At 38.9% G+C, this 15,387-nt stretch overlaps 1 protein-coding gene across 1 annotated transcript in view; it reads right to left on the minus strand.

The window, feature by feature from the left end:
* Positions 1-1,158: 1,158 nt before the first annotated feature.
* The window catches only part of APCDD1 (APC down-regulated 1), a 37,396-nt gene continuing 23,167 nt past the window's right edge, over positions 1,159-15,387 (minus strand). The window contains exons 4-5 of the mRNA XM_083518720.1: positions 11,282-11,603; positions 1,159-7,042 (exon numbers count right to left, since the gene is read on the minus strand). Coding sequence (XP_083374846.1) covers positions 6,591-7,042; positions 11,282-11,603 — 774 coding nt within the window. The 3' untranslated portion in view covers positions 1,159-6,590. The remainder of the gene's footprint in view (positions 7,043-11,281; positions 11,604-15,387) is intronic.

Here is a 15,387-nt window from a genome sequence, read left to right on the forward strand (position 1 = left end):
GAAAACGACAGGAAAGGTATTGACATTTCAGGCTTCGACTTAGAAAATTGTACAAGATAATGCAGAAGCTGAGTGGTAGAGCCACGAATATGCCAACACTACATTCCACTGAAAAGTGCTTTTTATATTTTATATTTGATCTGACAGCTGCTGAAATTGGCTCTTCTTTCTACTGTACTCTCTTAGGATCACTGGATTAAATGAAATGAACTAATATAGGCAGTTCTGCATGGTATCGAGGCCCTGTTGGAGGGATCCTTATCAACTATAGTTCTTTTCATAATATAAGAGTTCAGCTTCATTAATTGGATTATATGATAAATTTGGCTGTGTGAATTACCCAACCCAAAGCAGTGAAATTATCAATAAAATTATCAACTGCTTCTTGACTTGGCTTTCCATCACCATAATTAAGTTCTGAATATAACAAACTGTTTCTACTCTGTAATGGAAAAAAGTACTTTATTTAAGCATTCTACTGGTTTGCAGACCATTTGTCTGAAAGTTCAGGGCACCATCAACATGCTGTCCTTGACATTAAGCTCCAAACCTTTCAAGTGTTGGTAGCAAAGTGGCTATGAAAAGCATTTATGGGAGTCAACGGAGCAATTATGAAACTGTATTCTGGCTTTCAAGACTTGTTGATACACTGAAGAGCTGAATTACATTTTAATGCTAGGCAATTGAATTACTTTAACTTTTTATTGTGTGTTCTGTTTTGGTTTAAATCACTGAAAGTGTTGGCTTTGAAAGTAGTTTCAGTGCAGATGAGAAGACGTCAGAATGTCTGTGTTAGTCATCTACACTGCCAAGAACTGTTTTGGGTTCCCTTAATTGAAAGTTGGAAAGCAGAAAGTGCTGTTGATTAGCTATTCTTTCCGAGACCTGGAAATTTTCCTAATTGCTGAAGTTTGTATATATGTATGCCAGCTTGAAAGAGTTGATAGAAGTTACTTTAATTCTCTTTTACACTGTACCAGAATGGCTAGTTTAAAAAGTTAATACTGCTTGACTAGGATGTAGATTACATGAAACGTTAAAGTATTTTCCACATTTTCAGATGTAATTTAATTGTTCATAGCATTCTTACCTCACTTTGTGTTGCGTTGCATTCCTGAATTAAAGGTTTTTATGAGAAAGAGAACATGTACAAAGGTAAACAATAGATGTACTTTTATTATGAGGTTTTGAAAAGAACACGAGAATACCTAATTCACTTGATTTCTTCAAAATGTGATCCCCCCACAGCAGCAGAGTTTTCTATTTGCAATCAGTTTTAAACAGAACATCTCAGAACTAGCTAGCTTATAACAATGTTTGAGAGACTTAATATTGAAATAGTAGTTCCCTAGTCTCATAAAACCTGTTTGACTTTTTCCATGGAGCAGGGTTTCATACCCCATCCCCAAAAAATAACAATTCTCCATTTGTGTTTGCGGGCGAAGAGCTCTTAACTTTTGAAGTCTTCTTCAGAGTTGAGACAAGAAGTTACCACTAGATGGCAATGTTTTATTATACATGTTTATTGCAGGCCTTTAAGCACCTCCAATCTGAATTAATTTTTGTGAGCGGTTTTGGATTCTTAATAGGGACTTGTGCTTGTCTCCCACATCCCAACTATTTTAGGCAAATGCATACTATATTTGCATTTCTAAAATTTGCTTCTATTATCTGCCCTGATGACTTGGGAAAGGTTAACTTATAAATGCAAATGAATGTGTAAGCATTAAGTAATGGGTCAGTATGTTCATTACTTGATTAAACCACTGGACAGTTTAGGGGTTTGCGCAGTAGTTGCTGAATGGTGTAAATGCAAGAAAACTTTTTCTCTGTGTGCCTACAACTTGCTGCACTGTGTGACCCATAACTAAGATTTTCAGAAGCCAAGTGGAGTACTTGTGATTACTGATGTTGAAGGGAAGCTTTTTAAAATTATTGGGCTCCATTTAGTTAGGGATGAAAGCTTATATGGCAGGATTGTGTTGTTGTTTTTAATGCCAAGGGAAATTAAAGATCAGTTTGGAGATTTTTTTGGGGGGAAATCTCTCAGAAAAAGAAAAGCGCTTGAATGCTTACCCCCCAGCTATATGAGCGTGCCCTGTTTATCATATGGTGTATGAACCATTTAACTCAGATTAAATTGCTACTTGCTATCAAACAAGATTTATATTTAACTTTATATGGCCTGATATACAGCTGTAGATAATAGTTGCTCAATATAAAATATAAACTTTGTGCACATGCACACAGCAAGAGTTTATAGTTAAAATTCTTCAGCTTGGTGGATACAACTATTGAATACAGAAAAACTACTGAGAAGACTTCCAATAATTTTGGTTTAATTTACTCTTTATTTAATCAACATTTTCAACAAGTACTGAAACTTCCCTGGCACTTTAAACTAGAGAAGAAAACTGGGAAGAAAAAATAGTTTTTTTAATGTTACAAAAATAAAATATCTTTTTTTTAAAAAAAGCACCCTTGGTTTTATGCAAATATACAACCACCTTAAAATCTCAAACCTGCCCCCAGCTCTACTCTGTTCCAACTTCCCAATCCAACATGCCTTCAAACCTGGACGGCGCCTTCCTAGAGCACTTCACCAAACTATTGAAAAGAAGTGGGAGACTTCCAGCTATTTCAGTATCTGTTGGAACTAAAACTCTGCCAATAATGTAACATCCAACATTCCTTCACTTCCCAGAAAGTGGAAGCAGCAGCAAGGGGACCTGGGACTAACCAACAGGGAGGAACTGATCAACGAAGTGAAAGTACAGGGAACCTTGGGAGGAACTGATCATGTCCTCAAAGGCAAGAGAAAATTGAGTGTAATCCAACATGCATTCTGGACTTTAAGATGTCTGATTTCAAAAATCTTAAGGAACTACTGTGGTCAGAAATACTCAGAAGAGAAGGGAGCCCAGTATGTGATTCTTAAAGGTGAAATATCGAAGGCACAAATGCAGACAATTTGCAACAAGAAAAGTGGGAGGCACCTAAACGAGTGTGGCTGCATAAGGAGCTTGCAGATGAGCTGAGATATAAGAAGGGAATGTATAAGAAATGGAAGGAAGGAGAAATCAGGAAGGAAGAGTATACAGTTGCAGGGATAAGGTCAGGCAGGCCAAAGCTCAGAATGAACTCAGGCTTGCAAGAGAGGTTTAAAATAATATTAAGTTTCTTTGGTTGTGTTTGAAGCAAGAGGAAGAACAAGCAAGTAGTAGATCTCTTGCGTGGAGAAGATGGAGAAATGCTATTGGGTGACAGAAGGCGGAACTGATCAACACCTATTTTCCTCTGCCTTCACCCAAAAGGAAAGCAGTGCCTAACCTGATGAAAGCATAACAAACAATGCAAGGAGGGAGCTGCAGCTCAATATAGTAAACCAGGTGGTAAGGAATTCAAATCTCCAGGGCCTGATGAGCTGCACCCAAGAGTAGTAAAGGAGCTTGCACATTTTATATCAGAGCCTGTGTCTATAATCTTTGAGAATTCTTGGAGAACAGATGAAGTCTTTGTAGAAGGCAGAAGTATTTCACCTGTTCTCCAGGTAGGCAAATGTCCCCATCTTCAAAAGGGTGGGGAGAAGAGCCAGGTTACTATTGACCAGTCAGCTTAACATTTTACCAGGAAATGCCCTAGAACAGATAATTAAAAGATGCTTTGATTACCAAGACCCAGCATGTGTATCTCAAAAGCAAGTCATGCCATTAGAGTCCTTTTTAAAAAAAATAGTTGCAAGCATGGTAGATCAGGGGAATGCTGTGGACATAGTGTATCTTGATTTCAGTAAGGCTTTTGACAAAGTCCCTCATATTCTTGCAGAGAAGCTGGCAAAATGTGGGCTGGAAGAGATAACTGTTAGGTGTATTTGCAAGCTGGTTGACTGCCCAAACCAAAAGAGTACTCACTAATGGTTTCTTGTCATCCTGGAAAAGACGTGACAAATGGGATGCCACAGGGTTCTGTCTTGGGCCTGTTCAACATCTTTATAAATGACTTGGATGAAAGTATTCAGGGGCATCAGAATCAGGATTCAAGATGACCTTAACAGATTGGAAAACGGCCAAAACTGACAAAATGGATTTCAGTAAGGACAATTGTAAGGTTCTACACTTAGGCATGAATAACTGCACAATTATAAGGTGGGGGACATCTGGTTTGTCAGTTGTACATGTGGAAAGGATCCCCCAAGCTTAACATGACTCAACAGTACTATGCAGGAGCAAACCAAGGGAAGTAAGTCCTGCTCTATTCTGCCTTGGTCAGGCCACACCTGGAGTATTGTGCCCAGTTCTGAGGGCCACAATTTAAGGAGGATATTGGAAGTTTTAAAGTAGAAGTTGGGCAGCCATATGCCATGTATGATTTAGTTGATATTACTGAACTAGATGACCCTTGGGGTCCCTTCGAATTTTACAATTCTGAGATTCTATTATTCTAAGTAGCAGGGAGGGCTGATGGACAGGTGAAGCTTTGTAGCAGATTCCCAATTCAGGAATCATAATCTACCCTGTAGCAGAACAGTCAAAGAATCTGCAGCCCAGAGCCAAATATACGCAGAGGTTTCTCACATCTAATTATGACAGATGTGGAAATACAGGTGTTGCACATGGTGCTTTTCACTGTCATTGTCAAAAGTCCAAGATCTCTATCTGAATTGTATCTTTGCTTACTTCAGCATAAATGAGTTCCCCTTTCACTTCTGCAGATGATAAAAAACAAGCGGAGAAAGCAAGCCCATGGCAGCAGCTTCCAGTGAATGTTTATACATTAGAAGTGTGATTCTGCTGGTAAGAATGGTCCCTTTTCCGAGATTTTGTAGACTCAGTTGCATCCCTCACTTTCTGTTTGTTGTGCCTTACCACAGGTTGTATATAGTTGTATCCCTTTGTCGATAGAAGACTGATCTTATGGAGGCTTCTATGTACAGAAGGGAGAAAAGTTTCTTTATGCCACCTTCCCTCTGCAGCTTCTTATCGCTCCTTTACTTCTTATCATGCGTTCCAATTTGTAAGTTTGGATTTTATCACAGAACACTTCCTATTATACTAAGGGACCCAACACCGTGGCTTGGTTTACCCATTGCTATTTTTCACCAGTGGATTTGAAACTTGTCCCCCTTGTACATGTCAATAAATTATATGTGAATACACATGCATGAAAGAGAAGAGATAATTTGTTCTTCAAACTGCTGGTTTTAAATATGATATTTAGGGAGAGTATCTTTTGATTCTGTGTTTCCTGGCCTTGTCATTGTGGCATTATGTAAAGAGGCTACAGAGAATTTAAAGCAGGGGTGGGGAATCTGTCCCTCCAGATGTAGCTGGACTAAACTCCCATCATCAATGACCATGCTGGCTGGGGTTCTGTCCAATAATGTGAAAGCGATAGGTTTCCCTGTCCCTGATTTAAAGCAATGGAATTTACATGACCACCTGTCCCCCTGTCCCATTCTTGTTTCCTGCTTGGCAGGGGGTTGGACTCGATGGCCCTTGTGGTCTATTCCAACTCTATGATTCTATGATTCTCAGTGAAAAAAGGAATCATTTAATATTCAGTTTGTCTACTTCACTAATAAAAGGAAACAGACTTGGCTAGCATCCTGTTCCTAGTTAAACTCCATTTTTTTGCCGCAACTTATTATGAATTCTTTAAAAAAAAGTCTTGCAGAAATAAATATATAAAGATAAAGATTAAGCCTTGCTTACTTTATTGAATTGCCCAGTCTAATAAAATGAATGTCAAGTGCATTGCATTTGGCAAACGGTCCACTATCCTGAATTTCTTATGAAGATATGGTGTAATTCACCTTGGTTTCTATATTTGAGAGATATTGTTGCTTTCTTCCCTTTGTCTTTGCCTTTTCAAAGTTGGTAGAAAGTGGTTGGTGGACCCCTGAAATTGCTTTGAACTGTGATAAGTTGGACAACGTATTAAAGAACATTGGTGCCATATGTCACTCTAAATCTCTGATTATTCTTAAATTCACCACCTATATATACAATCATTTAAATTATCTGTGCAGGTTTAATTTGAGATTTTCCATTCAGCATTCTTGATCCTAAAGATCATTTAATATTTTATGTAAACTCTATAAAAGTGTATTTAAGATACATCCTTAGTTGGATTTTTCATATATACATATATACACTGCAACATAAGAACAATGCAGTTTATCAGTATTGACACAATACGATAAAAGCATAATTCTAGATAATCAAATTCAAAGATGAAACTGATTTGGGGAGTAGGAGCAACTGCAACAGCACAGTTGGTAGATGAAAAGTTGTGTAAGATAGTTCAGCCCAATAAGTTTTTCTTCCAAAGAACAAACTGAAGACAGGGTGAAGGGTGAAGAACTGCAGTTTTAAAGTGCAATTACTGTTGTGCAGTCTTGTCAGGCCATGGATCAGATTGGATGAAGTTCAAAGCAGAAGCAAACTGGTGCTATTCATGATTCAAGGAGGATAAAAGGAACAACAGTTCTTCAGGCATCAAGAAAATGTCCTTTTTTTGTCTGTTTTTTGTCTCCCCATGTAGCCTAAGTCCTACACTTGCCCTGATAGGAGTCATTTGAAAATGCAATTCTAGCTGTAAATGCCCAACGTTGGCACAGTACTAACAGCCAGCATCATAACCAAAACAAAAGCACAGGGATTTTTTGCTGGTGCTCCACTGCTGTACCATCCTAGTTTGTTTTCTTCTAAAGTTTCATCTACTCTTGGTGCGGATGAAGTACATTGAATTAAGGGCATTTGGTATGAGGTGGCTCTCTTTTCTGGTCTGTCTGGACTGGATCCATCACTAGGTCTCTGGCCATTATACAACAAGTATCTCCCTCTGGCATCCTGCTCCATTTTGAAGATCTCGTACTCTGTATGTGGCAGGCGAATTCCCAAAGCAATGCAGCCGTTGGTGTGAGTAACATCTTGCTGCACCCCAACTTGCCAGGATCCTTCTGCCCCACACTCATCTCCATTGAAGACATTCAGTAGAGAGGCAGTAGCTATGTCCATGGGTGTAACCTTCATATGATTCACTGCAAAAAAACAAAGAAGGGACTGTTAATTGTGCCTTGAGGTAATAGGATTTTGTCAACAGCCAGATTTCTGTTTCAGGAAGAGCTTGATTCTCTTCTGTAGAAGTTTCTAAACCTGTTGACCTTGAAAGACACAGCATTTGCTCCTTCACTGAGCCTTTATAAATGTGAAGAGTAACTCAAGTGTATGGGAAGAAAGAAAAAAGTGGTTGAAACCAAAACCAGTAAGAGTTGCAAGTGAAGTCATAAGAAGAGCCCTGCTCATTAGTTCCTGGGCCCTTCTAGTTCAGCATCCTGTTCCAGCAGTGCCCAGCCAGATATGTTAAGAAAAGTCCAAGCAACAGCCATTCCCGCTGTTTGCCCACAGCAACTGCTTTTTCACAGGTAAGCTTCCTGTAAACCATTTAGCTATCATAACTAATCACTATTAACAGATCTATCCTCTGCTGAGTGTGTCTCAATCCCCTTTTAAATTTATCTAAGCTAGTGGCTCTTAGAACAATGTCCACAAGTCAGTGAGTTGAATAAATGGTTGGCTTATTGTGGGAATTTCTTGTAGCAGTGCTCTCTGTTTTGACTAAATGAAAATAATGAAGTCAATTTTAAGGGTGAGCAAAATGTAAATCAAATACAGTTGTACCTCAGAAGTTGAACAGAATCCGTTCCGGAAGTTTGTTTGACTTTCAAAATGTTCAGAAACCAAAGTGCGGCTTCTGATCAGCTGCAGGAAGCTCCTGCAGCCAATCAGAACCCGCGTCGGGACGTTCAGGTTCCAAAGAACGTCCACAAACCTGAACATTCACTTCTGGGTTTGTGACATTCGGGAGCCAAAACGTTAGACTCGCAAGGCGTTTGACTTTTGAGGTACGACTGTACAGAGATTTAATGACACTGCTGAATTCTCAGTGTGGTAACAATGCTCAATAATTTGAGCGGTACCAGAAAACAAGCTCTCAGGGTAGCCATTTTGTTTTTGCAAATCACCCATTTTATCTTTATGGTCACTTTGTTTGCCTGTACGTTGCCGTTCATTTCTCCTCTCTTCCTATTGAATCAGGGATAATGTAGTGAATGTGGTAACATCATGGAAAACAAAGCTGATCTGAGAGTGAGAACAGGGCTTCCTGAACTGCTGAGATAGGTGACATCAGCCAAGAGAACCATGCTCCCTGCCCCACAATGAGCAAACACTTTTTTGCTCACTCCCTGAGTAACAAAATTGTCTCAGTGTGGTGGTGGTTTACTTCTGTTGACTTGCAAAAAGTGTCATTTCTTGTAGCTCAGCCTTGACAGTGTTCAAAGGAATTAGTCCTTGGGCATGACCTAGACTTAATATGCTACTCTAGCTTATGATATAAACAGGTTGCATCACCTCCTCTTCTATAGTAACCATTGGTCTGTATGGTATATGTATTCCTCCTTGGCACGCTTCACTTCTCATTCTCACTGGACTATCACATGACTGCTTTACATCTATTGTACAATGTTAAGAAAAGGTTTAAATTTCCTTAAAATATGAAATCATGCAACTGCTGTGTAACATGTATGTGCGTGGAAAAGCTACAAGGAAGACTGCAAACTGCCAATCTTGATTGATTCACTGACCCTTGGTCATGAACAAATATTTCAGCAAGGCACGGACATATCCTCATCTTTTCTTGTTTTAATGAGCATGACCAATGCAAGCATTTAATTTTATTAGCAGTGTTTACATCTCTTTGACATTCATTTCAATGGAGGACTTGAATCAAAGCTTATGCATTCACATGTTTATAAGCAAGAGAGTTCTGAGCTAAAATGGAGTTCCTGCACCCGTAAGCAGCCTCTGGATTGGAGGGTTATCTATTATTGCCCTAACTTCCTTATGCACATGCTAGACAAAATAGCATCAAAGGTGAGGACATGCTGCAATCTTTGATTTAGGAACAATAACAATTACTTTATACATTTACTCGTTAGATTAGATCATGTGATTACTTAGAGTGGTTCTGATCTAAATATAACAAAAAACTACATTTAACATTCTTTAAAATAAAAAAAGCACGCTTAATTCTGATACTTATTTTACAGGGAAAACAGCCACAGGGTGCTGATCCATTACTTTGCTCTCAATCCAAGCTTTAAACATACATTCATAGAAATTTGTTTCCATACACATATACCCCCCCCAGATATCCAGTTGCTCAATAAAGCTTCATTAAAGTAAGCACAAAAATTAATACACTTTTTAAAATAAGGTGCAAATTTATTTGAAATTAATTATAAATAATTTTTCCAGTTTGATGCTCTTGATTTCTTTTTAAGCCTCTAAATGTCATCAAACATTTTAATACGCCTATTTTTCAAAGTGTAAAACTCAAATGTATTTATATAATGAGCTGGGGACAATAAATTGGGTCAGTTACTTGTTCAATCTTCACAAACATTTTTAGCTTCTGTGTAGTGGGCATGCTAAGCAAATGAACTAACATTGGTTCACATAATTAAGTCTTCAAGGAGGGGGGAAAGCAAGTTCCACCAAAAAAGAAAAGAAAAAAGACTGATGTCTAGATAGGAAAGGCAAGAGATTAAACAGTTTCTATTTCACAACCCTGCTGCCCCAGGCAAGCCTACAAATAAAACTAAGTTGGTTTTCATGAGAGAGGACGCTATAAAACTGCACTCAAATTTCATTTAAAAATTGTTCTGTAGCCAGGATATAAAGCTATGTCTTTTAACATATACTTGCTCAGAAAGCTAATGAAGTAACCAGTTCCAAATGGAAACCAAAAACCTCAGAAAATGTCAGCTCCATTACCATCATATATTATCCACACTTTTAAAGCTTCATGTGTGCAACATCTTGAGGAATGGATAATCTATAAACTTCAGAGCTTTAAAAAAACAACCTTGATTTATATCAGCCAAGTTCTCCTAATCCTGAAAAGACTGACTAGATTTAATTTAAAAGTAATTTAAACAATTTTGTTTTGAGTTCCAGCTGAACTGAAAGGGCCTCAAAAAAGGGAATTCCAAACAAACTTAAGTTGGTCCAGTTTCAAGTTTGGGTGGCATATTTTAATAAATTTATATGAACAATTCAACAAATCCTAACAGAAATCCAGGCCCCCTTGCATGTCATTTCAACACAGAAGCAGCCCTATTTAGATTTGTTATGTTTGACTTCATCCTTTGACTTCATAGGTTAGCTTTTATGGTCTATGCTTAAGACTGGAATGCCCACCAATTGATCACAAACCCAGGAATGCCTTTATAAAAGTGATGGGCAAGGTCTCCAAGTCTGTCATGGATGTTAGGAGTGAAGGCTTTTTGTTCCTCAGCTCTGCAGGAGTTTGGTGTGTTCTCTCACCATTTCGGAAAAAGAACTTGCAGCTTTACTCTTTAGGCACAACCACATTTCATTTTATAGTTGCCATGTGTCTTTTTCGTTTGATTCTTTTAAGAACTGTTTGTAGCTCGGCTATCCCTGGGGTTCTATATAAAAGCCAAGGAGAACTGCTTGCTCTCTTTAAGGTGACTGATACACGTTTTATATTTATTTAACACTGTTGGCTGTGATTACAACACTTTCGAATTTAATTCCATTGTTTCATAACAGGTATCTTAACTTGATTTTTTGGTAATTAGTTCAAGTCTGTCTTGCACTACTTCCAAGCTTTAAGTACCTGCCCTTTATTTGACAGTATTTGACCTTGCTGCATTGCAGCAAGTTTCTTTCTTTCTTTAGAAGGAAGGAAGATCTTTATTTTCAGTTGCAACAGAGCTTCCATCCCTGCAAGGAGGTGAGGACCCAGAACAAAGACGTGTAACAGCTTTTAAAGGCTTTAGAAATTGCCCAACCCCTCTTCCAAAGACCACCCAAAAGCATCATACAAGCGTCACAGAAAGAGGTGGTCTATTACAGAAATCTGAGTGTCTGGCTGCTGTCTGTCAAAATACCCAATAATGCTTGCTGATTCTCCTTCCCTGGCCAGTCTGGGCCATTCAACTTAGTGTGGCAGCACAAGGCAGGAATCATGAGAACTACAGGAATACAGTCCTACTTGAAGGCAGCAGGAAGCTTAAATAAAATGTTGCATGGATACAAGAAACTGAGCTGGTCTACTGTGAGATGGATATCCAAGAACATGTGGGGCAATTTGGTATGATATTAATCCCTCCACATATGTGTTTTGCTACATGCTATAAAAGTTCTGCTGTACTTTGGAAAGAGCTTTGGTTCAAAACAAATGATCTTACCTTTAAACACGAATTCTGTTCCGCCCATCACTCTGGATGAATGTACTCCCCGGCTGTAACGACCCTTGGCATAGATGGTGAAAGTGGGGTGCTTGCAGATTGGGTCAGAATAATGATAGTAATGACCTTCCCAGGTATTGTTGTTGTCATGGAAGATGAAGTGCCTGGTGAGAAAGAGCACTTCAGGACGCACTTCGCAGCGCTGGCTCGCCCATTCCCCATGTAATCCAATAGTCAAATCAGCCTTCGGAGGTAAAATTGGTGGGTGGTGTTCATCTGACCGATAGATGATCCTGCATGCTATACATGAATGGTCATGGTTCTGAAACAAAACCAACAGAAACCTTGTAAAACTGATAGAAACTTTGTAAGACACATAGTCAGTTGCTAGCAAATCAAATTTCCTTAAAGGTTCAGTACTCATTTAGAGTGCCTAAGAGATGGGTGGGCCGTCAGACGCGTATTTTTCAAACTGGAAACTTTCAAAATCAAGGAAATGGGCAAGGTACAAATAAATAAAAATAATCATTTTGTAATATGAAATGGAAGGGGAAGCTCCCCCCCACACACTTAATTGCACTGGGCATATTCAAACACTTGACCATATTTACATCACTTCGGGATGTTTTATGGGAAGCAATTTGTAAATAAATAAATAAATAAATAAATAATTTGGTGCATTCCACCCTACAGATAGTACTTCAGAGTAGGTGAAAGTGAAACACTTTTTTCCTTATGTGTCAACAGCAGGAGTTACCACCTTCCCTTGACTGATCATGGCCACAGAATTTAAAGTTCCCCCTTTTTGTTATATTGGGCTCTTTCATGCCATTTCATAAATTAACACATTTTTTTAGCTTCTGCTTTTATGCATGCTAACATTTGTAGAATTCTAAAATTCGGATTCCGTTCGCATCCAGAGGCACCACTGTAGTGCTAAAAAGTCCCCAGTCTAGAAGCTCCTAGAGGCATGTTCTCTTACTGGTTCTATAGCATGCGGGAAAACAACAATGGCAGAATTTCTGTGTGTGCCACTTACACTGCATAAAAGTTTTACGGAACCAAAATTTGGAAAACAACCTTAGCCATTGTAATAGCCCTTGGGATGCAAGTGTGACCTTATGCCACTGATGAGGAGTCTGTGATCCTCCAGAGGCTGTTGGGCTCCAACTTTCATCAGCCCCCACAACAGGTTCTGCATCCCTGACTTGTGCTGTAATATTTACTTCCAAGGTTTGCTAAGGCAACCAAGGCAGACTCTGGGGCTTCTGTGCAAAATGGAAGTATTTTTCTTCTCGTTGCAGGTTCTACACAGTTGCAACCACACTTGATACATGGCCAGATATGTAATGTATTTCCATACCTCTTTTCACCTTTTGCACTAATAATGCTTTTCAGTATAACCATATTCATTTATTCCAGTGAATGATTTAGTATCCTACAGCGTTCTTGGAAAAACAAACAGTATAATATGTCGTGCCATTTCTATTTGAACACACACTTGTTCTTTTGTGACCCAAGCCTTGTTGTTCAGTCCCAGGCAAGCAGCTGCCTATTTCAGTATACCTTTGATTTTTTTATTTGTCTTTAGAAGAGCTCTGGGTATTTTAACAGGAAGCAGTTGCCATGTGTTGTCTCCACCTCCCAGATACCAAATGTTAATTGCGAAATGAACAAAAGAGGGAAATGCAAGACTGAGTAGTTGAGAATGTGGATCATTATGCACAGTATCTGCATAATATTTATATTTTTAGAAGAATAATTTTCTTAAAAGGGAATAGAAGAATTTGAAGTACTGAAGTGTGCCTAAAACTGTATCTTAGCACAAAGCATTTAAACGACACTATTGATTAAAATCTTGTACATTCCAGCCCTTCGTGGGGATCTCCACTGTGGCTCTGCAACAATGAAAACATTGAAGACTAAACAAAAAAACAAAAAAAAAATGATTACAAGAAGCCCCTGTGTAACTCCGGTCAGTTTTAGTTTTCTTGTTCTTTCCTGAGTTAATGCATGCTGCATCCTCTATCAAGCACTGTAATCCAGACTGCAGGTTAATCCTGGAAAATGCTGGTAGATGGAAAAGCTTCGTTTTATTGGAGGGAGTTAAGACCATTCTAGTTCCAATCGCTCTATGGGAATGGGCTTGCCTCCAGAATATGTGGTTTAAGAAGGCTTATAGAGGGTTAGAAATACAGCATAACCAATCCAAGCAGTTGCTTGAAGTGGCAAGTTTGGCTGTACCACATGACCCAAGAGTTGTACCTCAGCATTCTCTGTAGTGGAATTTCAGATAAGTGGAGTTGTTTAGAGTAGCAAAAAATCATAGGCAAGCCATACATGGTAAAGGTAAAGGGACCCCTGACCATTAGGTCCAGTCGTGACCGACTCTGGGGTTGCGGCACTCATCTCGCTTTATTGGCCAAGGGAGCCGCCGTACAGCTTCCGGGTCATGTGGCCAGCATGACTAAGCTGCTTCTGGCGAACTAGAGAAGCGCACGGAAATGCTGTTTACCTTCCCGCCGGAGCGGTACCTATTTATCTACTTGCACTTTGACGTGCTTTCAAACGGCTAGGTTGGCAGGAGCTGGGACCAAGCAACAGGAGCTCACCCCGTCGTGGGGATTCGAACCGCCGACCTTCCGATCAGCAAGTCCTAGGCTCTGTGGTTTAACCCACAGCGCCACCATACATGGTAGCCATATATTAATAATGGTTCCTATACTCAGAATGGACACTGTGCACATTTGTTTCGTGTTGTATTGCATATGGATTTTCTATGGTAATTTCTGTGTATAAAAAAAAGTGAAACAGCCCTACCTCCAGAATAAACACAGGAAATAAGACTACTGTATGAGACATGCATCCTTCCACCAAGGAAAAATGACACCACTCCTCAAGAGGTTTTTGTCCTAGATATAGTGCCCTTTAAAGTTTGTAGCCCAGTCAATATAGCTTGTGGCAGTAAGAGCCAGTGCCAGTGTGTTCCATATCCTGAGTTTTAAGGTGAATATAATTGGCTTGCTTCAGGCAAGGAGAGATGGAATCCCGGAATGCATGAGACAATTTGCCTTGCTATAAAGTCCTATTAAGCAAAATAGACATGCAATATATTTCCTTGGATGAAAGCCAACAAACTATCTTGAATGTCTTGGAATACTCTACATTACTTTCCAGTCACTGAACCTCATATTTATTAATCACTTTCATGTTCTCATCCCACAGATGCAAATAATAAAATTCTTCATGCTACACTCACTTCAGGTGACTGATCTTCTTTTCTGTGTGTTTAATCAACCCCAAAGCTCAAACATTCTTTTTCCTTGTATGCATTTCAATGAAATACCATGTTAACTCCCAGAATCTCCTGCCCAAATTCAACATAACTTAATATAAAAAATACAAAAAATGTATGAGGTGTACAGATTTTAAAGTGACATATTAATCCCTAGGTGAAAACAAGCATTAAAAAACTGAATCTTAATGAGTGGAAATAGAGAACCGTTTGGAAAAAACGTTCCTCTCTCTTGCTTATATGTTGCATGTACCTTTGATGCCTCCTTTATCTGGAGCTGCAATGTGCTAAATGTATCCTTTCCCAAATGATAAAAGCAGTAAGATGAAACAATTGAGCTTTTCATAATGGGAGTAAAAGGAAAGCAAATGATTGTTCTTATCCTGGCCTTGAAGCCTTCCTTATCCTACTCCTTCCTCTTTTAGTGATGCCACAGAGAAAAAGAAATCAGCCCACAAATGGTATGCAGAACGATTGCATTTTTGGGTGATATCTCACTTGGCGCCTGGGAACCAATACTTCTAGCTTTCATTTTAGCATGCTTTGGATGTATTATATAAACACCACACACATTTCTGTTCTCTTCCTTAACTTATCTGAGACCATTCTTTTTTCCCTGGTTAATGCATCGTAACTTTTTAATACGAACTTTGTAAGTTTAAAGTAAAAATTATTTCAGGATTTCTCTTCCTGGTGCCTTTTTCTTTTCAGCCTGGCACAATTCAAACTAAAATGTCCAGATTCTCATCAGGTGTAAATAACCTTCGATCCAAAAACTTTAAAGGAACTGTGTTGATTTATACCAGATGAT

This window comes from Podarcis liolepis (genome assembly GCF_965112155.1).
Source record: "Podarcis liolepis genome assembly, chromosome: 8".
NCBI classification, from domain to species: domain Eukaryota; kingdom Metazoa; phylum Chordata; class Lepidosauria; order Squamata; family Lacertidae; genus Podarcis; species Podarcis liolepis.